At 37.3% G+C, this 27,809-nt stretch overlaps 1 protein-coding gene across 1 annotated transcript in view; it reads right to left on the reverse strand.

Annotated features, from left to right (window-relative positions):
- RASA2 (RAS p21 protein activator 2) overlaps positions 1-27,809 on the reverse strand; it is a 140,401-nt gene that overhangs the window by 102,144 nt on the left and 10,448 nt on the right. Inside the window, exons 4-6 of the mRNA XM_011958220.1 lie at positions 27,593-27,796; positions 4,123-4,240; positions 50-153 (exon numbers count right to left, since the gene is read on the reverse strand). Of these exons, the coding sequence (XP_011813610.1) occupies positions 50-153; positions 4,123-4,240; positions 27,593-27,796 (426 nt within the window). The remainder of the gene's footprint in view (positions 1-49; positions 154-4,122; positions 4,241-27,592; positions 27,797-27,809) is intronic.

Genomic DNA, 27,809 nt, shown 5'->3' on the forward strand with positions numbered 1-27,809 from the left:
AATATAAACATTAACATTGTGATTAAAGACAATTATGAATAGTACATACCTATACGAAGGTCTCTTTGTAAAACATTCTTATCATAAACATAGAAAGACAAATACTGGAAAGTTCTTGGAATCTCAAAGTAAAATTCTTCACTGAAAAATGGGCTAGAAAGAAAACGAAAGCTCATTACTTCAAATAATATAAAACAATTAAATAATAATATCACCTTCAATAATAATAGTATAAATACTCAAATAGGCCGGGCGCGGTGGCTCAAGCCTGTAATCCCAGCACTTTGGGAGGCCGAGACGGGCGGATCACGAGGTCAGGAGATCGAGACCATCCTGGCTAACACGGTGAAACCCCGTCTCTACTAAAAATACAAAAAACTAGCCAGGCGAGGTGGCGGGCGCCTGTAGTCCCAGCTACTCGGGAGGCTGAGGCAGGAGAATGGCGTGAACCTGGGAGGCAGAGCTTGCAGTGAGCTGAGATCCGGCCACTGCACTCCAGCCTGGGTGACAGAGCGAGACTCCGTCTCAAAAAAAAAAAAAATACTCAAATAATATCACTTTTTTTTTTTTTTGAGACAGAGTCTTGCTCTGTCACCTGGCCTGGAGTACAGTGGTGCGATCTCAGCTCACTGCAACCTCCAGCTCCAAGGTTCAAGCGATTCTCCTGCCTCAGCCTCCTGAGTAACTGGGACTACAGGCGCATGCCACCACGCCCAGCTAATTTTTGTATTTTTAGTAGAGACGGGGTTTCACCATGTTGGCCAGGATGATCTCGATCTCTTGACCTCATGATCCACCCGCCTCGGCCTCTCAAAGTACTGGGATTACAGGCATGGGTTAATGAAATGATGGACTAAAATGCCATTGAAAAGAACTTGAAAAGCCCCAAAATAATTATCAGTGCTAAATTTCAACTGAGTTCCATATAAACTAAGCTGAACACTGAGGGGATCTAAATTGCCAGTATGAGTTCTGAACAAATAGCTTTTCAGCAGTCCTGTGGATAGAAGATACAGTAACTGCCTGGGGTCATGCTCACCTAAGGTGGACCATTTGAGAGCTGAGGATAGTGTCATTCATACCATCCTTGTCTTAGAAATGTTTTAAGTAAAGCTGTATTATTTACAATACATAATACCTAAAACAGCTAATGTTACGTGAAAGATTACTTCAAAATATTTTTTTAAATTAAAATAAGCTATTAAAAAATTAAAATATGCTATTTTAAAATCAACTTTAAAAATATTTTTAAAAAATTAAAACAAGCTATTTTTAAATTAATTTTATTGAAGTATAAGTTACACACAATAAAAATCCAATTTAAAGTATAGAGGTTGATGACTTCTGATAAATTTATACAACTGTGTAGCTGCCACCCCAATCAAAATATAGGACACTGCTATCTCCCCAGAGTTCTCTTACACCCCTCCTTCAGTTACCCTACCATACCTGCCCCAACCTGTGATGTGTTTTCTATCACTACAGATCTATCCTAAAATCTCACATACACAGAATCATATAGTATGTATTCATGTCGAGCTTTGTTCATTCAGCTTAATGTCTGTGAGATTTTTTCGATATTGTTGTGTATATAGTAGTTCAACTGTTTTAACTGCCGCATAGTATTCCATTGCATTCCAAATCCATTCTCCTAGTGAGAATGTTATTTGAATTGTTTCCAGTTCGACCTATCAAAAGTAGAGCTGCTATGAACATTCTTATAGAAAGCTTTTTCTAGACACATGCTTTTAATTACTGAGAGTGCAACTGCTGAGTTAAAAAGTAGGTGAATGTGTAATTTACAAGAAACCATCAAACTGTTTTCAAAGTGGTTGTACTGTTTTACACTCCTAACAGCAATGCTCCGGTTGTTCCACATCTTGGTACTGACAGGCCTTAACTTTAGCTATTCTAGTGAATGCAACATGATAAATGTATACACCTATGTAATCCCTACCTTATAAGCAAGATATAAAACATTTTTATCTCCCCAGAAAGTTCCCTTGTGACTCTTAATCACTCCCACCATATTCTTACAGGCAACCAGCGATATGATTTCTATCACTGCAGATTATGTTGTAGAATCTATAGTGACAAAAATGGTTTTAAATTGATTTCCTGATGACTAACAATGTTCAATACGTTTTCATGTGCTCTTGACCATATCTTTTCTGAAATATCTGTTTAAGTATTCTCCCCATATTTTAAATGGCCATCTGTCTTCTTTTGAGTTATTAGGATTTTTGTTTTTAAATAAATTCTGGATACAAGTCTTTTGTCAGAATACTTTCTCCCAGTTGTGGCTTGCCATTTAATTTTCTTGACAGTGTCTTAAAGAAAAGGAGCCTCTAAGTTTGATAAAATCTAATTTACTAATTTTCATCTTTTATAATTAGTAGTGCTTCTTGCATTCAAAGTAAGGAAACTTTGCCCATCCTCATGTTGCAAAGCTTATTCTTATAAGTTCATTTTAAGAAGGTCATTTTGATACATTTATTCTTCTATGATTCTTCTATGAAGATGTGAATCTCTGAAATGATAGTTTCTTTTGTCAAGTGCACCTCTTTCCTGAGAAAGTTTAAAGAACACAAAGATTCTCTAGAAATATCACTATGAAATGCAGTGTCTTTATGATGTTATAACTAAATGAGAAGCTGAAATATAAAGTAAAACACTCCTACAGAAGTCATATCTGATCTTGTCTAGAAAACAGTTGGTTCAGTCTTTTAGTTGTTAAAATGCCTAGTGAACTTTTGTCACTGTATTTTTCCCTTCAAATGTAACCAAAATAAACTTTTAAAAGGTGGTCTCACAAAGTAACTAGAGCCTTCTAATTAATTTCAACATAGAAATCAATGCAAAAAGAACTATTAGTCAAACACATGATATGAAAGACAAGTGTATGTATTTATCTCTTTGCATTATTTTATAAACAATTATAAATGCAGAATTTCCTGTATATATTACATCCACATTCAAATATTATGTTTAAAGTACATTCTAAAGCCAAATAAGAATAATATGAGAATTAAGACTAAAGATTTCAAGTTTACTACTTGAAATGTTTTTGGGCTACTGAAGTATTTTCAGTTTTATACAATATCTTTTCTAAGAAGAACTTGACATTTAAAATTATAAAAAATGAAAATAAAGACATAAAAGGAATCTTCAAAGGCAAATGTAAAAGATGTTTTTAAAAAGGCATCAAAAACAGATCCCTAAAATACAACTGACCTAAAATACGATTCAGATAAGGCATGGCATTCAGTATTTCATCCACCACGTGCTCATTCCAATAATACCCCACATCTTGTTTTTTTTTGTTGTTTTTTTTTCCTGAGACGAAGTTTCACTCTTGTTGCCCAGGCTAGAGTCCAATGGCATAATCTTGGCTCAATGCAACCTCAGCCACCTGGGTTCAAGCGATTCTACTGCCTCAGCCTCCCAAGCAGCTGGGATTACAGGCATCCGGCACCACACCCAACTAATTTTTGTATTTTTCGTAGAGACGGGATTTCACCATGTTGCGCAGGCTGGTCTCGAACTCCTGACCTCAAGTGATCTGCCCGCCTCTGCCTCCCAAAGTGCTAGGATAACAGGCCTGAGCCACCGCGCCCAGTCTCCTTATTTTGACTTTTGTCTCTGAACAAGATTCTCAGCACAGCTCTGCACCAGAATTATGTTCACGTTGCTACAGTGCAGAGATGGTATATTCCAATTTTATGAATTAGAATTTAATATGACACTCTCAAAGGGCAATTACACTTTCAAAGATGAGACATCTATCTGAGAATTCATTCCCCGATAATGCACTAATAAATTAAGCAACTTGTATGAACTTTAAGTAACTTATTCTTTAGATAAATAAAATAAACATGTACTTTGAGGAAAGTTCAAACAAATAGGCAATATCTAGCCTGTCACGTGAAAAAAACTTTTCTTCAGAAAACAAAGACAAAATTAGGAACAATTAAGAGGAAGACAACATTTTGAGACGATAAAAAGCCACATGAAAGCAAGCACTGTTTCTATCTTGTCTTCCTGATTATTATAATCTGGAAAAGGCATAATATTTACCAATCTATATAGTAAAAATCATAATTTACCAATTTTTCTACCAACCTTAAAGATTTTTCCACAACTTGGGTACGATAAACTTCTTCCTGGTCCAAATTGATGGTACAGAAACAATCTCTCATTTTGTGGGGTCCAAGATACGGCAATAAATTTTTTGCTTCACCTGTTGGCACAAAATTTGAAATTGTTATTAAATATCATGAACTACTTCATACTAAGCCTTATATAGGATGACTTCAATCTGAAACAACATATTAATGTGGCACAGAAAAAAAAAACACTAGTGATTAGAGAAAGATCAAGTTAGTCTAAAGTAGGCTGGTAAGAGTGAAGGGAGGAGCTGTGTATAAAGTGACTTGAGGTTCCTTTTTATATTACGTAATTGCATCCCCACTCCTATGAAAGGGCAATCCCTCTACTTGTGCTCTCTATCCCATCCCACCAGTGCTACCTCAAGGACTTTACTCCACAATTAATCTTTCTTTCCAGAATTTCCAATTCTTTCTTTCCTGAATTAATTTTCCTCTCTAGTGGATCATTCCCATCAGCATATAAACAACGATGGGAATTTCTCAACTTAAAAAAAAGCACACAAAAAGAAAAGAAAAAAAACTTCTTAAAAGCATCATATCTAGTCATTGTCTCTTCTTTCTTACCTTCCATTTTTTCTTCAATCCTCTCCAATCAACTTCTGACCCCACCATGACACTAAAACTGCTCTAGCTGAGGACACTAATGCCTTCCACATTGCCAAATCAATGATCACTTCTCTATTTTCATCATATCTGGCCAGGCAGCATGATTTAACACAAATGAACATCAATATCCCTCCTTAAAATGCTCTCTTCTCTTGGCTTCCACAACACAGTATTTCTGACTTTTCTCCTACATCACTGGCTCTCTGCTGACTTCTCCCCCTCCCTACCTCTAAACATGCAATGCCTCAATTCCAGACCACCTTCTCTTCCTTCTCTTTGTCAACTCTGCAGTATATGGTGGTAATGCTGACGCCTCCCAGATCTGCAACACCAGGTCTAACCTCTCCTCAAAAAACACTAGATGTGACTATTCAAGTGTCTCCTTGGATATCCAGTAGGCATTTCAAATTTAAGAAGTCCCAGAAAAACCATCAGATTTCTTTCCTAAAAATGCCCTTTCCCCAGCTTACCATTTTCTGCTCTTACTTTCACCATCCTCCTACTACTTTCCCAAACTCCCATACCCAGTCCCTTAGCAAATCCAGCAGACTTCCAAAATAAATCCCAAATCCAACCAGTTCTCTTTGCCTTGACTAGAATCACCAAGCCCAAGCCACCATAATCTTTTATTTGGGCAAACATGAGAGTTGCCTAACTGGTGCCCCGCTTCCACTTTTGGCCCTCCTACAGTCCATTCTCCATCAAGCAGTGTGATATCTGAAACATATTCTTTAGGTTACTGACTCACTTCCCTCCTCCAATACCACACCATTTCACTTAGAATAAAATTATCGTTCTGTACCCCAGTCTACAAAGCCCTACTCAATGGTCTCTCTGATCTCTTCTCCTTCCCTTCCCCCAACCCCAGTCAGTGTTTACTTTTTTTTTTCATTCATCAACTATGCCACATTATGTTCAAGTTTAGGGCTTTTATCTGGAATACCACACTCCTAGAGATCTTCAATGGCTAGTGCCTCATCATTCAGTCTCAGCTCAAATATCACTAACTCAGAGAAATCTTCCTTGACTATTCTATCTAAAGCACATAGTTCTGCTACCATATTCTATTTCTCCATTTTGTTTCTTTAATAGCACTGATAATTATCTAAATTTCTGTTCATTTTTACTTCAGTGTTTATTTTTTGGTTCCCTCATTCTTGAGGCCCGAGAACTTGTTCATCTTCAAGATCTTAAACAGTGATTGTCATACAGTAGACAGCTGAGAAATATTTGTTGAAGGAATATTAAATAACCCAAAAAGTCTAGTTTTGAGGTTTTGAAGTTCTTTGATGCTCTAGCTCAAAGGACATACACAAATATGGGCGCTGAAATCAATACACCAGTTCCCTTATGCATCAGTCAGCATAAGGGAAACAGCATTACCCCAAGAACCATAAAACCAATATTCCTGTCTTACTCTGCTACTAAGTGGCTGTATGACTTCACACAAATCACTCAATCACAGCTTTCCTGATGAAGGTTTGGACTAGACAAACTCAAGCACCTTTCCGCTGATCAACTTTAAAGCCATTCAAACCAATATATTTTTGAGAAGTCTATTAGAAACCTAAGCAGCACCTATAAAAAAACTCAGTAAACAAATTATTTATAAAATTAAAATAAGAAAACCAATGGAATAGTATCAGTAAGATACTTATTAAATCTGTCACTTAAAGATTTTTTTCAAAAATAAAGTTACCACTAAACAGAATAAACAAATTTATGTCCATCTCAAGTCAGAATTGAGGAATCTAACCTTTTAAATGATTAATTTAATTAATTGCCTAAAACGGGTTAGTCCTTACAAACAAGCCAGGTCCCTAAGAAAAGTAATCTATGTCTCAACCTGTATTCATCTGTTTTCCTCTTCCTCCAAAGCCTAGTTATTCCTCTTCTCATCCAAAGCTCATCCATTTACTGTACTCTCTCTACCCCATTCCCTCTTACTCCCTCCAGGACCCTGTCTAGAAATTCTATTTTCATTACTCTCAACCTTCCTGTCCTTCAGCCTCTCCTTTTTCTTTGACATCTCCCTTCTGCATAATTTAGACTTTTTTTTAAAAAACAAAAGTCCAACTAGCTTACGATACATTACCTAAAATACAAAAAATCTGGAATTAGATCATAATAATTCTCTACTTAATAAATATGCTCCATAATAAACATGCTCCATATATAATTGGGAGAATTTAAAACACTAAATAACTGTCCCTGAATACATTTCTGTTTCATTCACATAAGTGCAGTTTTGAGAAAAAATATTAAATAAATCTAAATCTACACATACTCTACTTCCCTCTCCCTTTTAAGAGAGAGACAATGAGGTTATTTTGTCTGAAGAATCCAATGAACCTGACATTATCAGGTATTTATCTAGAATAAAAACGTAGGCTCTATGTAATATGAAAAAATACCAAGCATTACTTCCTATAAAAGCAGTTATCATAATCTGTACTTCTTAAACATCCACCACTGACTGAAGTTCAAATAAACTTTGTTGAAAGTTAATTCATCTAATCAATGCCCGGCTCAACAATCAATTGTACAAATATGTTAAGTCGGCTACTGTAACTCCAAACTATAGTAGTGATTAATTGGCATTTTATAAACAACATAATCAAAAATGAAGTCATGGTTACAGATATAATAAGAGTAATGTTGTACCTATTATATCTCTAAGCATAAAGAGAATATGTTAAGAGCCACACTTTACATCAAGCTACACAAAAAGACAAAAGTGAAGAACTTTGGAAGATTGTGTGTGGTATTTGTTCAGGGCCTCATGAACTCTGGCCAATTCTGGTACATAAATGACCATGTGCCTTGAACCAAAAAAAAAAAAAAATCTATTGCCAAATTTCTTGAAAACTTGTTCTATAATCTCTGCTTTCAAGTGTTCCCTTCATCTCACAGCCTAAACCTGCAACTTGCCTTCTTATCCTACTTCTCTACTTCCTGTTTAGAACCTTGAGGAACACTAACAGGCTGGGCACAGTGGTCATGCCTGTAATCCCAACACTTTGGGAGGCCAAGGTGGGCAAACCGCTTGAGCACAGGATTTCGAAACTGCCTTGACAACATGGTGAGACCCCATCTCTACTAAAAATACAAAAAGTTAGCCAGGCATGGTGGTGCATGCCTGTGGTCCCAGCTACTTGAGAGGCTGAGGTGTGACGATGGCTTGAGCCCAGGGGATGGCAGTGGCAGTGAGCCGAGACTGTGCCACTGCACTCCAGCCTGGGACAAACGAGCAAGACTGTCTCAATAGTAAACAAACAAACAAACAAAAAAACACTAATATTAAATGCCCAAATCATATCACTGCTTTTCAGTCCCACCTTATTTGACCACTCTTCATTATTTGACAACACTAACCTTTCCTCAGCTCAGGTAACCTCTTATGAGGGTTTTTCTTATACTCCCTCTTTTGGGCTTTTTATCCACTAACCACATCTTAAATGTGAGGAAACTTTTGGTATCCACAGACCACTTAATTCATCATAGAGGTGAAGGACAAATTCTAGTTGTTTTTTAAATGTTGTCATTATAAAACAATAAAATATACAAAGAAACAAATGAGTTTCTCAACACTGTTTGATGGTATTATTTACAAACTTTCTCAACTTATCTATAGCCTGTTTAATAACAGCCAACCTTAAGGAGAATCAGGTTCTAAACCTGCGGTAAATATGGTAGATTACTGTTCAACATCCATTTCAACCTCCTTCAGTGTATGTCTCCCTGTACTGCAGAGAAGTTAAAAAACACATTTCCCAGCCTCTCTTGTGGCTAGAGTTATAAATGTGATTTAAGTTCCACCAATCAGATGCACTCACTAGAAATTTTAAGGACAGAAGAGAAGGGAGGTTGAGTTTGGGTTGCTTCTACTAGCAAACATTGTCATGGAGATGTTCATGTTCTGCAGCAGTATTTGTAGAAGTCCTAGTATTCAATCACAGGTTTCATGAATATTTAAAAAGGCACAAGGCATCCATTCTGCAGTACAGGTTGTGGCAGGCAGGACTTGGCTCTAGGGCCAGAAGCAACAACGGCTTACTGATGAAGGTGGTGGCTTGCTAACAGCTCTTTCCTAATAGTAGCAGACTCCTGATCATGGCAGAGGTCGCAAGGTTCTAAGATAGGCATCTAAAAGTTACAGTTTCACAATTCTGCAAAAGCCTTTCCGATCCTAAAAGAGGCAATAACTCTCTTGGTGGTCCAGATGCAACGTGGCTTTTTCTAGATCTAGAGTCTGTTTCTTCAGTCTTGCCAACAATTCTACAAGCCACTTAAAATTTTTTATTAAATCTCTTTCTGTTTAAACTAACTAGAGTTGACGCTCTAACCTAATCTCAATTCTTTTCTAACCTTTGCTTCCAACAAATTAGAAAATCCCAACTTGAGTTACTAGTCATCATGGTTGGGTAAATCCACCAGCCACACGTGGCTATCTGGATCAAACATGGACCCAGAAATTACAAAGCAATTTTTCACTGAAAATTATTTTCATTGTTCTATCAGATAGTGAGTTGAATAGCAGCACACTTAAAAAGGGAATCCTTTAACTTGGGAAATGGATCTTAACTCTATATATAGCTGTATCTACCTTCACAAAATATTTCTTTATCTTCTGTAGCATTTGGATAAAATTTTAAAACTATATTCAATATTACAGTATCATATTTTCATGAATTTGGAATGCCAAATTCTTTTCTTTTTTTTTCCTTTTTGAGACAGGGTCTTGCTCTGTCGCCCAGGCTGGAGCGCAGTGACACAATCATGGCTCACTGCAGCCTCACCTTCCTGGACTCATGTGATTCTGTCACCTCAGCCTCCCAAGTAGCTGGGACTACAGATGCACACCACTAGGACCGACTGATTTGCTTTGTATTTTATGGAAAGACAGGGTTTTGCCATGTTGCCCAGGCTGCTCTTGAAGTCCTGGGTTCAAGAGATCTGCCTGCCTTGGCCTCCCAAAGTGCTGGGATTATAGGCGTGAGCTACTATGCCTGGCTGGGAGTGCCAAATCCAAATTCTTAACATTCAAATCATGTGCACCATTTTGGGTGTCTCTATTTTATCCTTAAATTCACAAATCATAGTTTGACCCTAAATTAGTAAGAATAAAGTATTCAAGAAATTCAATGTATTGCTAAGATATGACACAAGAAAAGCCAGCTGAAATAATAAAAATGGTTTTTACTTGCATTTGAATGAAAGGAAGAAATGTTTTTATAGTTCATATTTCATTTCAAAAATTCTGTGCATGTGGAGTACTGCAATATGCAAAAGCAGACATTTGTCCCTCACAGGCAGATACACTGTTCCTACAGCAAACAGTATAGATTTGATTGTATGTACAACTGTCACTATTTCCTTCAACAATAAATCAAGATCAGAAGATATATCAATGACAGCCAACTGTTCCTCTATGAAGAAAGGAGGTTGACATTCAAGTACAATTTATTTTATTCTGTAACATCTTTTCTCGTTGAATTCATAACTGGTACCCCTTAAGCACTTTTCGAGTGCACATTATGAGTTACAACATAACTGTTAACTAATTTTTTAAAGTCTTCTTTCCTAAAGGGTGGATTTTCAAAGACAAACAGAATAATCCTCCACTGGGCATTTCTTCTCTTTCACAAATGTTCTGCAAGTATGCCAAGAACATCTTCCCACTATACATCAATGATTTTGTCCAAACATAAAATGAAATATCCTCTTGCCCACAAGTGATAGTAATTGTTTTTCTACATCATACATATTTTCCTACAACATCATACATATCTTAAAATGCTGTGTTTAGCTTTGATACTCAACCTTCCCATTGTTGCTAGAGTTACCTTTTTAATACGTACACACACACACACACACACAAATAAATATAAATAAAACATCCCTTGCTCAGAAGTCTTCAATGGCTCACACTATCTCCCACTGTCCACTCGGCAGGATAAAATCTAAAATCCCTTAGTCTGGCACAAAAACCCTCCATCCCTCCATGATCAGGTGCTATCTACTACATGTTCAGCCTCATCTAGTTCATCTTTACCCCCCCAAATTATGCTGTAGCAGTACTATACTTTTAGTTCCTTGAACACACTGTTCTCTCATGCCTCTGTGTATCTGAAATGCTATTTTCTTTGTATGCCCTACCTGCTTTTCTCTCCAAAGAGCTCTGCTTAAGGGCATCTTTGTAAAGTCTTCCTCAATTCCTAGGTAGTCATGTCACTCTTTCCCATGTGTTTCTACTGTACCTTGTATTTTTACTACAGTGATCACACTGTTTTGTACTTGTTGCATTTCATTCAACAAATATTTACTAAGTGCCTAAACACATGAGGCACTGTTTTAAGTGCTGGGGATGTAACAGTGAATAAAAACAGGTCTCTGCCCATACGAAACTGTTGAACAATATATACAGGGACGACAAATACCACAAACTCTTAAATAAGCACATAGTATTTATTGCCATGGAAGAAATAAATATTTATTGCTATTCCAGAAAACAAAGCCGGTTAAGAGAGTTAGGGAATGGCAGGCCCAGAGGGTAGAGACAAGGAGGAGGTCAATGTTATTTTATATAGTGAAGCAGGGAAGGCCTTTCAATTAAAATATTTAAGCAGATACCTGAAGGAAGTCATTGAGGGTATAAGCCATATACCTGGGGAAGCCAGGGGAAGGAGATGGACAGGCAGAAAGAATAAAATGTGCAAAGTCCTTGAGACAGGATAGTTTGGTACACCGGAGGAGTAGCAAGGAGGGCAGTATGGCTATAAAGCAATAAGCAAAGTGGGGAGAGGGAGGAGATAGCAAGAGACAGAGTAAGGATATGGGAGGAGGCAGGTTAAATAAGGTCTTACAGGCACTGGAAAGTCTTAGGCTTTTTTTGTGTGTGAGACGGTAAGGTTTTGAAGGATTTTGAGCATAAAAATGGCAAGATTTTTTGTTTTAGAATCAATGCAGAGGGGAAAGATAGAAGCAGGTGACTAGATAGGAGGCTACCGCAGTAATCTCGATTAGCAAAAACTTGCAGGTTGGGGAGGGGCAGAGCAGATACGGGTCTAGAGAGGATGGGTCATTTGGGCATGTATTTTGAAGATGGAGCCAATAGGATTTACTGTAGGGTGTGAGAAATAGAGGAGTCAAGAATGACTTCTAAGAGTTTTAGTCTGAGCAGCTGGATGAATAGAGATGCTATTTCTAGAGATAGAGCCTCTTATTGCGGACCAAATTCAAGAGACTGTATTGAATAGTAAATATGAAATGCCTTATACAACCAAGTGCAGGCAATCTGTCCAATGACAAAGGGTCCTGGAGAGAGATAAAATTTGAGAATCATCAGTAAGTACATAAAATTTACAAAACCAAGAGACAATACAAAATCACAACTGGAGCACATATAGAAAAGAAATTTGAAGACTGAGCCTCAGGGCTCTCTAACGTTTTGGGTGGTAAAGATGAGACACAACCAAGCAAAGGCAGTTTGGCTGTCTCTTCACTGAACTATAAACTTCTTGAGGAAAGGGACCAATTCTTAGCACCATCCTTAGCATATAATATATAAAGAAACAGCTGCTGAACAAGTATCAATGTGTGTATACAACTTTGGCATGGGCAAAAAAGAGGTTCCAATACCATATCACAAACCATAAAATTGTACGTAAGCTTCTTTTCTCCATTTCATGTAGGCTGATCTATGTGAACTACTCCAAAGATTTTTTAAAAGTCTCCTTTATACAGTTACCAAAAGCATTTAAAGAATCTTTATAGTATTAATACAGAGATATTTTGAAAATAAATAAAGCAGTGCTGAAGTTCACACATTCAAATATTTACTGAGTGTCTACTGAGCTGCTAGGATATGACAGTGAGCAAAACAGACAAAAAGTCTGCGTCCTCATTAGGCTAAGACACATGAAGAGATCAACAATAAATAAGTAAGTAAAAATGTATGGCCTAATACTAATAAGTATGTGCATCACAAGAAATGAGGTAGCTCAAGGAAGGCTTCATTGAGAAAGTAACTCCTGCATAAATACCTGAAAAAAGAAGAGAGACATGTAACTATAGAAAACAGCAGCTTTTAGACATTGTTAAAAAGTAAATAGTTGGCCGGGTGCGGTGGCTCACGTCCGTAATCCCAGCACTTTGGGAGGCCGAGGCAGGCAGATCGCGAGGTCAGGAGATCGAGACTATCCTGGCTAACATGGTGAAATCCCGTCTCTACTAAAAATACAAAAAAAATTAGCCGGGCGTGGTGGTGGGCGCCTACAGTCGCAGCTACTCGGGAAGCAGAGGTTACACAGTGAGATGAGATGGCGCCACTGCACTCCAGCCTGGGAGACAGAGCGAGACTCCACCTCAAAAAAAAAAAAAAAAAAAAGTAAATAGTTTAAAGCATGAAGATAAACACCATCAAATCAAAACTGGTAAGATTAACAGAAATGGAAAAACAGCCAACTCTCTATGTACAAGATCAATGATTCTATGTAACAGTCATCAGACAGTAAATTCAAATCCTACTATATAAATTTTATCTAGGACAAAAATTCCAATATCAGGCTACTATCAAAGGTAGAGATTCTGGTATATATGCTTCTGTTCATGTATGTGAGTATATACATATGTGCCTATGTGGATGTTTGAGGATTATGTGCATGCATTTATACCTGTAGGTTTGCATGTATGTTTCTGTATGTCCTAGGGGAGGACACTACAGGGATAAGACAGAAAAGAAGATAAAGATTTATTAAGTAGTTAGATACTCCAAGACAGTGTTAAATATTTTCTCAAATGTTTCATTTGATTGGTACAACAACCCTGTGAGATAAACATTACTATTCCCTTTCAAAAATTAAGAAAAAAAATTCAGCTACATAGCTGGTAAGGTTATCTGGCATAAATCAAACTCCAAAGCCTAGAGTCTTTCCATTCAACTCTTAAGGTCTTTCTGAATACAGCAGTGCTAAGAAACTATTCCCATCTGAAAGAGATATACTAGGTTCAGGTCTACTTCAAGGTTACCTTAAGTACAAGGGTAGGAGCCAACATGGGTCCCAGTGGGATTAACCCCCTAGAAAAACTGCAAAGGGCCAGGGTCCTGGACAAGATGATCCAACGTTAAGGATTATTTGGGGTGAGAGAAAGCCAAATCACAGTAATAGCTACCACTTACTGAATAAATTAATACATGTATTACACACAGATTTTTCATTGACCTCATATATATTATTTTACTTAATCTTCACAATAACTCTTCTGAATGATATATATTTTCAAAATACAGAAATTGGGGATCAGAGGGTAACATTCCAGAAGGAAGGCATAACGTGAACAAGTTCTGGAGGGTGGCAACAAGAAGAGCACCAACGAGGAGGCAGTGAATAGTACCAACTGACTAAAGCATAAAGAGAGATGAAGGGGGCATAAGAGGGAGAAAGATTATAAAGGAAGGCTATTATCAAACAGAGAACCTAAAATGTCAAGCTAAGGTTTAACTTTATTCAGTAGGCAACAAGGGTCAATAAAAGTTTCTGTGTGGTTCATATTTCAGGAAAAGTACGCTGACAGTTTGAAGAGCCTACATTAAGGTAACAAAGGGATATTGGAGGAAAGAAAAAATAGAAGAGATACTATAGAGACAAAATGCACAGAATTTGGCAATAACTGACTTGAATGACTCAGATATAATGTTCTTATACAGACTGAATATCCCTTATCCGAAATGCTTAGGACAAGAAGTATTTCAGATTTCAAATGTTTTTACATTTTGAAATTTTGCATTATATATAATTACCAGTTGTGCATCCCATATCCGAAAATCTGAAATTCTCCAATGAGTATTTCCTTTGAGAATCGTGTTGGTGCTCAGTTTTGCATCCTGGAGCATTTGTGATTTTGGACTTTGGGATTTGGAATGCTCAACCAGTAATAGAAGTATCAACCTAAACAGAAGAGTAGAACTTCAAATGATGAAAAGATATAAAATATGCACATTTTGTCATTTGCACTCACAACAACAACAAAAAAAAGAGAAAGAATGAACCTAATGCACACTTAAAAATATGATATAGTCTCTGGTGTTGACTAGTTTAGAGTAAAATTAAAATGCTGTTGTGCCATCTAATTACACATAAATAAGACAACCCTACATAATGGTAATATACCATAAGGTCTGAAATTTTCTTCTAAAGTTTAACTTCAATTTTTGCAACATGATAAAAGGTATGCATAATTATAAAAACATATACAGTACTGGTATACTACAGCAAGTTAAACGAATGCATTACAGAGGCAGACATCTGCGTTTCAACATGAGCTTTGCATTTAACTATCAGTATGTCCTTATTTTCAACCTCCTATGTAAAAATAGGTACATTAACTAAGGTAAAGTGCTTGGCACAATGCCTAAGACAGAGTAAATGTTCAATGGATAGTAACTATTAGTGCCCTTTCCTGGCCAGAAATTCTTAAAAATTAGCATCTATATACAATTCCCTTCATCCAAGCCATCAGCTCCTGACCGAAGATAACCTGTAATATAACAACTGGGTATAACAGAGGAGGTCATTTTTTTAAAATGAGTCATTTGTTACAGAATCCATGCATTTCTATTATAGGAAATACATGGCAACATGTCCAACCTTTACACCTCAAGCTCCACATCTCTAAAATGAGGATACAAATCTGGGGTTGGCTAGCCAGAGATTTGTTTGGCCTGCACGGTATTTAAAAAATAATTTGTGACCATCTAGAAACTGAGAGCTAACAATAAATAAATTTGTATTTCTGGTTTCTCTTTAATAATCAAAATCTGGCAAAATGATTTTGAGTGGAAACTGCAGACAGGTGTATCTTACTAAATCATAATAATCCCCGCTGGGCTTTACTGCATTATACCTGGTCTGTGTATATTTGAGCTTGCAACTCCTTAGCCAGTTAATCTCCTAGGTTCTCCATAGCTCTAAGATCTGAGAGACAACCCTTGAAATTTAAAAAGCACAGAGAAACACTGATTTCTAATGTTTTCAGATATTACTACTTATTGCCAGTTTAACCTTATGAACATTACAATAACTGGATATACATGTAAGTACGAATACTCCAGTACATTTCCATCAAATAAGTTATCCATTAAGAAAACTATGAAAAGATACTTTATGAGTATCACTATTGCTCATGTTAGAGCCATCGCTTAACTGAGCACAAAATGCCAGGCAGCGTACCAAGTCATTTAACCTTTTCACAACCACGCTATATGATTAGTAAAACTACTATTCCTAATTTGTAGACAAGGAAGCTGAGACTCAGAGAGGTTAAGTGATTACTAGAAAAGTAGCAGAAAACCATGCTTTAAACATGCTACCTTAGCCTTTATCATTCAATCAGTTTTCACACACTTAAAAAATATTTTGTATATAATAAATAAATCTTACAAAAGACAAAAACACTCCCATTGATTTATCTTTAACCGTTCTGAATAGAGAAAGGAAGAGAAGAACTGCCTTTATCACACATGACCTTCCAAAGAGTCTCAAATTTACCCCCTTCAGAGTACATCAGATTGCTGCAGGTGTATGAAGAAACAAAAATAAAAAAAGGAGGGGGGAGTGTCAAGAACTACTGAAAAGATAAAAGTTATGTAGCTGTTATTTCCCTCCTTAGTGGCTCCTTAATTGACATCTTGAAAACACCACTGGAAAGTTACACATTTGTGATACTAATTAGACACAGAACGAGAAATGGTACCAATAGGCATATGGTAACTGCTGGAATATCTACCAGTAAGCAGAGTTTTCCAGTGCATAAATTAACATGGTAAGATAACTAAGTTGTCAAGCAATTTTCCTCACTCCTGGCAAACGACTTGTATCTGTAAAATAATCCAAGATTCTATAATCCCACTCAATTGGTAATCTTTAAAAAATCAACACACTGGCCGGGCATGGTGGCTCATGCCTGTAATGCCAGCATTTTGGGAGGCTGAGGTGGGTGGATCACGAGGTCAGGAGATCGAGACCATCCTGGCTAACATGGTGAAACGCCGCCTCTACTACTGGGCATGGTGGTGCACGCCTGTAGTCCCAGCTACTCCGGAGGCTGAGGTAGGAGAATTGTTGAACCTGGGAGGCAGAGGTTGCAGTGAACTGAGATTGCACCACTGCACTCCAGCCTGGTGACAGAGCGAGATTGCATCTCAAAAAAAAAAACAACACATTAAATAACTCCTACCAGAAATCTGCTTCTGCCTAAGAACAAGGCACTATGATAAAATGAGGTAGTACCAATGAGCAAACACTTGAGTGGGCACAGGACTCTAGGAATATGACACAGTTTGGGTGGCTAGCCTAGACTCAGTGAAGCAAAGAACTGTTTTTGTGTGCGTGCGTGCGGCTATAAAACCTGAACTATATATAAGTACAATTCCACATAAACAAGACAATCCTATATAATGGTAATATATCATAAGGATTTTTGTGGGTATAAAACCTGAACTATATGTAAGTACAATTACACATAAATAAGACCATGGCTAGTGACAAGACAAGTCAAAGTAAAGGCATAAATACTATTGCGACTCCTCAGTGGTAAAGTCTGCAGAACATAATCAGGGGCTAGTTGCTGCATAGAAGTCATGTGCACAATAACTATCATACAGTTATCTACATTGCTATCATATTAATCACTTCTGACTGAAGCTTAGTCTAGAATAAGAAGTTAGGAAACTACTATACACGAAAAGGCAAGTTTCACAAGGTATTGCCAGGAAGTGTCTATGGGTTATATAGATACGTCACCAAGTTGCGGGCAGGATCTTCCTGTGGTTTGCTTTGCCCACTTCCGGTTTCAGTTTTGAATGTGTGCTGGTCTCCAAGCTCCCTACAGCCCCCTTTCTCAAGTGGCAAACCAAACTCTGAAGTACATATGGTAGGAATCTCTTCTGGGCTAAGCCAATGGTACCTATAGCTACATGAAGCTGAGCAAGACTACTAAGGTGACCAAGAGAGCCTGGTATGGCAAATGAAAGGAAGGCACAAAGCCAGGTGCTGGCAGAACTCAGGGCTACACGGACAGGCTATATGAGATATGGCTGTTACTTCTGGTAACAGCATCCAGGGAGCCAAAACAGGACTCATATTGATCTTGCCCAGCCCCCCCCCAAAAAAAAGACACCCAGACACATAAAAAAGTCGCATCCATGAGCATACAAAGGTGTGTATGTGTATGTATGTGTGCAAACATATTCAAGAACCACTCAAAAGTACATACAAACCCACATAAGCAGTTAGGCAGCTAAAATAATTATATTTGTGAACCCCTAAAACAGGCCAGAAGATAAATTCTTATAGCAATCAAACATCATGATTTTACTGCATATCCATTACATTAGACCATAGCCAATTTAGGAGTAATTATCAACTTCCCGACAATATAAATGTACTCATCAATTCCCTCCAATATATCATCTGACAAGCAGCTTTGTAAAGAAAGGAATGTGGGCTTTGGTAACATAAAGACTTTCTGAAAACTTGGCTCTGCTGCCTTATATAGTCCTGAGCAAGTAACCTCTGTCTGTTGCTTCCTCTCTAAAATAGGAATAACAATCTTCTTCATTAAATTGGATTACATGAAATATTTTGCAAAGTATCCTAACACAGTATCTGGAAACCAGTAAATACTCAATAAACATTAGTTCACCCTATCTATCAAGAATATTTTATATAAAACCGTAAAATTCAAAACTAAAATTCTGTACCTCTCACACAAATGTCATATTTTAAAGGATCAAAAATTTTCAGACCCCTTTTACCATATTTCTCTGAAACAATGTATTAAATGTTTAAAAAGTTTTTCTAACATAAACAACTAGTCAAACAGTCAAAGTTCGTAAGAATTTGCTGTATTATTCTTTTTTTTTTTTTTTTTTTTTTTTGAGACAGGGTCTTACTGTCACCCAGGCTGGAGTGCAGTGGTGCGACCTCTGCTCACTGCAGCCTCAACCTCCTGGGTTCAAGTGATTCTCTGGCCTCAGCATTCCAACTATTAATAGCTAGGGCTAAAGACACAGACCACTATGCCACTATGCCTGGCTTTTTTTTTTTTTTTTTTTGTAGAAATGGGGTTTTGCCATGTTGCCCAGGCTGGTCTCAATCAAACTCCTGAGCTCAAGCCATCCACCACGACCCCCACCCCCCACCTATTCTTAAAATTTGTAAGTTTGAAATTATATCAAAAGTTACCAAAACAAACTTAACGGAAAAGTTGACTTTATTTCTTCTATACGCACTCAAAATGTTACAAAACCTAACATTTGATTACTCTTCTTTTTGCAGATAGAATAGTCTTCCAAAGTAGAGCAAGAGAGACTGGTACAGCTTAAGATTAACACTGTATCAAGTTCATTTATATAAAGAGTTACTTTTGATAATATATAAATATACTCCCTATAGGAAATTAAACCATTACAGGTAAGGCTAACTCCCTTTATCCACCATTGAGGCAATCACTGTTATCTGTACAACTGTGTTCAGACCTCTTTTTATGTATTTATCCATCTACATGCAGAAAAGTAAAATGTTTTGAGAGTTTAAAAAATATATAGGATACTACACATATTACTCTAACAACTTGCTGTTTTTACCCAACAAGACATCCTGGAGTTCTTTCCTTTCATAACATAGACACACCTCATTCTTTTTAGTTGCTATAGAATATGTGTATGAACATATTATCCATTTTCCTACAATGTACATTTAAGTCGTCTCCAACTATTCTGTTTTACCAACAAGGCAACATCAAACAACTTCGTATATGCCTCTTCTGTAAGTCGTCTCCAACTATTCTGTTTTACCAACAAGGCAACATCAAACAACTTCATATATGCCTCTTCTGCAAATGTACAACTGCTGATATAGGGCAAATAGGCAGAAGTAAAAATGCATGGAGTATAGACATTTAAATTTTTAATAGATATAGCCAAAATGCTCTCCAACACTGCTTTATCAATTTAAACTCACAGCAACAATGAGGACAATACTTATTTCCCTAAACCCTCACCAAATACTGAGACAAACTTTCCTTTTTTGTAAATTGATGATGTTTTAAAATTTTATTTCCCTGATTAATTTTTACTTTACCAATATTTTCACATTTACTGGACATTTGTATTTCCTTTCCTGTGAAATGCCTATTCGTATCCTTTATTTTTCTAATGGCCTCTTGTTTTTAAGTCTGTATGAATTACTTATATAATCTAGACATAACAGAGAGGCATAATAGCATAGTAGGTTAAGAGTTAACAGGATGGACTCTAGAGCCTATCTGCCCAGTCTGATTGATAGCTCCACCATTCACCAGCCATCTAACCTTGGTCAATTTACTTAGCTTAGCTATTGTGTCTCTGTTTTCTCATAATGTGTAAAATGGGGATAATAATGGTATTTTGAGAGTTACTGTAAGGATTAAATTAGTTAATATGCACAAACTGCTTTAAAACAGTGCCTAACAAAGAATTAAGTGTTATACACGTTTTGTTTGTCTGAAAGATACACTGCAAATATTTTCTACCAATCTATTGTCTTTTAACTTTTGTTTATAAGTCTTCACTTACCTTTCCTCCAGTAGTTCTTTCTCAATTTCTCGACCATCAGACATTATACAAGTAGATGAAACTTACAACTGACTGCCCTCACTGGATCTCACTATCAACTTAAGAATAAATTCAGGCATCAGCCAAAGTATATAGATTTTTAAAATCTTTGCACAGATTTTAAAATAATAGCTAACTTCCTTACAGCATAAAGCATTTTCTCACAAATCAACAAGACAATAACTTATCAGAAATAAAGGACAAAATAGACAAGCTCATGTAACACACCAAAAACATGGAAAAAAAAAATTGGCTCTTAAAAATATGAAGAGATCCTGTAACTTAATTTCAAGCCTTAGAAAAATTTAAAATTTAAAATTTAAAAATTAGGGCCGGGTGCAGTGGCTCACAGCTGTAATCCCAGCACTTTGGGAGGCTGAGGCAGGCAGATCACGAGATCAGGAGATCGAGACTATCCTGACCAACACGGTGAAAACCAGTCTCTACCAAAAATACAAAAATTAGCTGGGCATGGTGGCACGTGCCTGTAATCCCAGCTACTCGGGAGGCTGAGGCAGGAGAATCGCTGGAACCCAGGAGGCGGAGGTTGCAGTGAGCTGAGATCGTGCCACTGCACTCCAGCCTGGAGACAGAGTCATCCTCATTCTCATTTAAAAGTGCAAATTAAAACTACAAATTAAACGTTTCTTTTTATTTCACAGACCAGTAAAGATCAAGAAGTTTTAAAATACACCCTATGTATAAAGAAATAGGCATTCATACACTGCTGGTGAGAGCTTAAATTGCTATAGTTTAGCATTGTCTTTCCAAAATAAAAATGCACATATCCTTCAATTCATCAATTTAACATCCAGAAATGTATCCTACAGACAGACACTCATATTAAAAATGACAGGCTTACAAGGTTATTCATTGTAGTAATGTTTGTAATAGCAATGACTGTTAACAACCTGAGTGTCAACCAACAGGGGACTGGCTAAACAAACTGTGGTACAGCCAAATGATGAAATATTATGCAGTTGTTTAAAAAATAAGCAGCTCTCTCTTTATGTGAAAGTGAAAAATCTTCAAGCTATGTTGTTAAGTGTAAAAACGCAAGATATAGAAAAATGTATATATTTTGCTACAATTTGTATGTTGGTGGAAGGAATATATTAGTGCACATAAATCTATGTTTGTAAATGCTTAATTTCTGGAAGAACACACAACAAAAAGGATATAACAAATTGGTAATGCTTGCTTCTGGGGAGGGAATGGCTACAAGATAATGAAAGGAAGGAACATTTTTCAATGTATATACTGTTTTGTATCTCTTGAATTTTGTACCAAGTGTTCATGTTACCTAATCAAATAGAATTAATACATCAAATATACATGCAAACAAACTAAAACCTCACTGTAACTACACCAAACTTTCCACTGGTACCTTTTAAATGATAGCACAGCAGGTTGCTATCACTTAGGTAGGGTTTGTGGCTAATCTATTTGTGACAAAAGCAGAAATTCACCGTCCTAGCTGCCCAACATCACCCCCTATGGAACTTTTGAAACCCAGAAATTCTGACTTAGAAGCTCTTGGGTAGAGTCTAGGCATCATAATTTTTTTAGTTCACAGGTGATGGTGACAGACAGTCAGAACTGAAAAGAGCTGAGGTACACCATGGCACAAGTAAGTAAACATCCAGGTTCAATCTCCACCTAGGTCATAACCATAGTTTCATCACTAATCCTAACCACTTCACAAAGTTCTTAAGAAGGAACAGTTGAGAGTGTGTAGATGGCACATTGAAAATCTTATTACCACCTCTCAATATATAAAGAGATTAGTATAATCTCTGTGTATTAAATGTACTACATTTGCAACATCCATAGTAATAAGTTAATGTCATATAACATTCTAGAAGGAACTTTGATAATAGTGGACTAGTGCTGAACAGGCCATCAACTGTGTGACACTTGCTATCTCTGTTAGATTCATTTGTAAAACGAAGGGCAAGAACCTTTATTTTCTCTACCTTCATGTTCTCTACCGTCCAGCTTTAAATTTCTGTAATTGTCTAAGAATACAGATGTCTAAAAATAGCTATTGCTTAGTATAGACTTTAGGATAAAATAGGATCTTTCATCCGATTCACAGCTTAGGCCCATTTCAGTCCAGTGGGTTAGTATCTCTTAACAGACCCTCAAATATGTATTATATACTGCTGAATTAATTAATGGTTACGGAAAAAAAATTTAGAATTCAAACACTCTTATCTAATAAATCTTAAATATTTTAAAAATAGGGAATCATGCAAAACAAATGTACTAAATACATTTAAACACTAAAATAAAGCATCTGATACACTGTCTTGAAGCAAATGGTTCAAGTTAAAAAGCAATAATCAAAATGGTAGAAGGGATGTTAACGACCACATCCAAACCTCTCATTTTACAAGTAAGGAAATATGGGCTCAGCAAGGTTAAAGAATTTGCCCAAAGTCATTGTCATTAATGACAGGAAAACAAATTTGTCATTTATAGTTCTCTGTATGTGTACTGACATAACCTTTTAATGTTTATCACTTTAAATAGGGATTTTTGATGACTAAAATTGCCTACAAAGCTAAAGAGATGCCATAAAAATGTCTTAATACACACTGGGATGTGTGTATTAATACACTGGGATGATTTTTAAAAAGCTTAACTTACATGAACATATGACTACACAACAAAATTTTGTTCGCAGTTCTCAAAAGAGAATAGAACTTTATTAGTAGCAAAAACATGTAATCTGATATTATTGTCAAATAATTTCATAAAGCACATTAACAAGGAAATAGGATTAGCAGCAAAGATTAAAGGATAAAACGATGGTTTTATTCTGGCTATATTAGTCACTTAAGGGTCTATTCAAAGAGTTCTAAGTTTAAAAAAAAAACAACTCTATGAACTCATTGAGGTTTACCTCCCGTCTTCCGCAGAGCAAATGATTAGCAGACTGCTCTGTGAACTTTTACAAAGAACGCTTTTCTCCCCAGTTTCTACCCATCTGAAAGATGGATTCTTCCTCCATCCTAAATAACTCATCATCTCATTTCAAATATCTGATAAAAATGAACTCTTAGCATGAATACACCCTTTTTAATCTCCTCCACTCAACTCTGCTGGATAGTCAATAAAATGTTTTGATTTATACTTCACAGAATTAAATAGGTAGTTTTATTCAAACCTGTCATGTCAAATTAAAACAATGTGTAAAGTATGAATATGAGATTTTCTTTTCCAAGCTCCAGGACCGATTAGTAACAATATTCAAATGCCCTAATAATAAGTAATCAGAGCATTAAGAAAAATTTAATCTTTTTCCTAATGAGGCAACTTTGGCATCAATTCAAACCTAAGCTTAGTGGACACTGTGATTTTGAAAGAGATGAACTTCCTGATGCAGACTCATGCAGTTTTCTCTTAATACTAACACCTTCTAGATTTTTTAGGTATATCATTTATAAAATACTTTCATATCTAGTAATTATCCACAGGATAACATTGTGAGGTAGGGCATTTTCTAAAGGCCTATTCTGTTCTAGGCACTGTGCTGAGACTGGGATGATTTTTAAAAAATGAACAAGAATGAATTCTATCTTTAAAGAGTTCACAATCTAACAGGAGAAGTGAACAAATGATTTATATGAAATGTGCTATAATAAGGAAATGAACAAGGAATTGTGATTCCTTAGCAGCAGAAAGTCCTAACATCCTCTGGCCAGAGATGGCGCTGGAAGTGTCTCAGAAGGTTTTGGGAAGGAGATCACATAGAGAAGGCTTTTGAGGGATGAGTAGCAGCTTCCTGACATAAAGGTAGAGTGGGGTAAAGAAGAAAGACAATCCCAAGCAGAAGGAGCAACATGTATACAATGGATAGTGGGAAAGCATTATTCCCATTTAAAAGATGCAGAAGGTAAGCTCCAAGGTAAGTGAGCTGGCTAACGCCATATGAAGATTAATTAACAACGTTTAAAAAAGAATACAGGTCTTCAGATTTTAATCAGCTTTGTACACCTGGAAATGCCAGTACATGTTGGACAAGAACATCAGATAAAGATTAGTTTTTATCTCCTACTTTACTCCTTCCTAAGAGATGGTCTGTGTATGACCCAGATCCTGGGGAGTGAGAAAGAGCGGGCAGAGATGAGGAGGGGCAGAGCAGGGAGGGAGGCTTATTGAAACCTCATAGAAATCCTGTGAGATAGGTATATTTACTATCCTCATTTTATATACGAGAATATGGAGGCCCAAAGACGTTAACAAAAGTTGGAAATCAGGTGAATATTCAAACCAAGGTAACTAACTTCTTCACCAGGCCTCTAAGCTCAAGCACTTAACCATACCCTATAGATCTTCCCTACTCCAGTCAAATAACCCTAGGCTATTCTTGGTCTGAAGACATCAGAGAAACCAAGTGACTCTTGGAACACATGGTCCCACAGATCTCGCACTGTACCACACATCTGAAAATTCACACAAAATTTTCACATTTGGTTCTCTCATTGATCTGGTATTCCTTGAGTAGATAAGCCCACACATATGGTGGCACGGGTGCTTTCCACAACATTTTTACAATCTAATTTAATTGAGGAAACTTAACAAGTGCTAATCAAAAAGGAGGTCACCAAATAACAGCATAAAGCCTGAAGATCCCTCTTTTCTGCTTGAGTACGGTTTTTTTTTTTTTGAGGGGAGGAGGGAGCATGTGAATGTGTTTCAGGTGTGCTAGCATACCTGCTACGCGCTACACAATTCAGACCAAAGAATGGAGTCGAGTACACCCCTAATTTCCTTTATCAACCTTAGGATATCAAACAACCAAACTCACCTCTTGAAAAAGTTTAAGGAAGCAGAAAATTCAGAGCTGTCATGGTTTCCTAGCGCAAACTACAGCAAATCCAGGGTTGCCAACAATATTTTGTCTTGTAGATGGATCCCGAACTCCCTGGGTTCATTTGTGCACATATAAAACACCTGAGACACATTTGCATGCCCCTTCTTCCCTCTTCCCTAGCCCCCCGGCAAAAAACAAAAAACAAACAAAAAAAACTGCACACTCAAGCAAAAAAGGGGGATTGGGGCTTCCTCCTTTGTATACATTGAGGTTTCATGTTATTTTGTGACCTCCACCTTTTTGGTTACCACTTTTTATTAAGTTTCCTCTTGTTCAATCGACAAATATCTGTCCAACTGACAGACATTTCACCTTGTGAAGTATAAGGGGAAATAACTTTGGGAATGAAATCCCTAAAGAAGGTTATGGACCATTATCTCTTGAACGTTCAAGATACATAAACCAATCCATCCTCACTTTTCACTGGGGTGAGTTGCAGTTAAAAGGTCATATGCAAGTCCAGAAATAAGAAAATTTCTTCAGGCTAATTTTCAGCCCCTACAGACTTCTAACTCTCCAGAAAAGAGGCTCTCAATCAGTAGTATAAGATCTGCCAGCACATCTCCTAGTGGGTACTATCAGGCTTTCTTCCAAGGTTTCCCACTGTGGTGAAGAGAAAAGCTGACATGGTTACACCCTCCCCAAGCTGCTTAATATCTTGTCAGAAACACCACTGTCTCATTTCTGTGACCTTGGCACCTGCTAATGACTCTTCTAACCCCTCAGTCCCCACCCTACAAAACCCACGTGTTAGTTTCAGGGAAACAGAAAACAGCATCTCTTCACAAGGTTCTGAATGTCAACCAACTGTGGATTACACCAGTCAAAAGGAGGACAAAGAAATGGGAAGGTAGCTTCTGTATGTAAGCATACAAATACATTTTTTCTACAAAGTAGACACTCCATAACCTGAGCTATAAGATAAGCAATTTAAAAAGCAAGAAACTGACTAGGATAACAGATATAATACTGCAACTGCGGTTAAAGCAGTAATATCATTCCCAGCAGCTGGATGATCAATCTCTAAGCCAGGGTTGCTTTAACCATAGAAACAAAGTAGGTTATTTGCTTTTCTTTTTTTTAATATGTAGACCCAAGTTTCACTTACAAAACTGTTCTTAGTGGTCTTTGGCATGGGGCAGACAAAAGCACAGGACAACTAAATCCTTTGGGAAACTCTAACCCTCAATTCCAAGACATGTGTGTATGTAGTTCCATGGTACAACCTGCAGTTACATACCAGTGAGGCTCCCACAGACAACGCCTAGTATCAAGTGGCACTAAGAAAGTGGTAAAAGTCTGGAAAATCACATAAAGGGAGAAACTTTGGCCCATATATTAAATTAGATATATGCAAAAGTTGAAAATAAAATTTTCCCCTCAAATATAAGGTTACAGAAAAAACAAAAAAATAAATAAAATTTAATCTGAATTCTGAAAGGGTTTTATGCCCTAGAAAGTAATTTTAATTTTGGGAACTAGGATCTACCTCTCTGGTGTCACTTTCCAGGTTTTAATAACTGTAATCTCTTAAGAGCCCCAGGACTACCTCAGAGAATAAAAAGAAAAGAAAATTTAACATGTTTGCTTCTGAGGTTTCATAAAATCCCAAATACCTGAAAGGGGGAACAACCTGGAAAGAGAAAAAGTGGGAGAATGTGAGCTCAACTAATAGTATCGCTATTAGAGGAGAGGAAAACATTACATCCTGCCCAAGAAAGAACTGTTAGCCACTTTAAAGCAAGTCAATTTTCTTCAAAGTGAAAAGTACGTCCTCATAATTGAGGGTTATTTACAAGAAACATGAAGCATGTTTCCCATCTGAGAATACTGCATGAAGAAAATAATGCTAATTTTCGACAAATGCAAAAATAAATTTTATTGATCTCTCTTACAAACAGAAAACAAAAAACGCTTCATCTAAATAAACTACTGTGAAAAAAAATGGCAACCTGACACCAAAGGGTCGTTTTTACAGATTAAATATTCAAATGACAGAACTCAAATGATCTGTCCACAGTAATGCTCGGACAACACTGAGCAAAATTTCTTAGTCAACTGGTAGGCTCGCTCACTAAAGTAGCAATTACACGCATGAGAAGGAAGGGAATTAAGCGGGCTGAGTGCGGGCTGGGTGATTGTGTTTTGAGACCTGCTCACAGGAAGCCACTACATCCTGCCTGAAGTCCCGCCTGTCACGCCGTCCCTCGATTCAAGTCCCCGCCGCAGCGAGGTGGGGCAAGTACAGGTGTCCTGCCGAGCTCCTCCCGGGGCGCTCACCCGCGAACAGCCCGCGCGGTGGCCACTCGGGCCCCAGGGCGGCCCGTTTCCTGCAGCTCAGGGCGCCTTTTTCAACCTCTCCCAGGCTCGCCGAGTCCAGGAAACGAGCAGCCCCCTCCCCTCGGGCCAGCCCCACTTCCCGGCTCGCCACCTCCTCCCGCCGCGCCTCCGCATAATTACTGCTCGGCTCCCACCGCGGGGCCGCTCCCCAGCGGCC

Source organism: Colobus angolensis, unplaced genomic scaffold, assembly GCF_000951035.1.
Source record: "Colobus angolensis palliatus isolate OR3802 unplaced genomic scaffold, Cang.pa_1.0 Scaffold46, whole genome shotgun sequence".
Taxonomy (NCBI): domain Eukaryota; kingdom Metazoa; phylum Chordata; class Mammalia; order Primates; family Cercopithecidae; genus Colobus; species Colobus angolensis.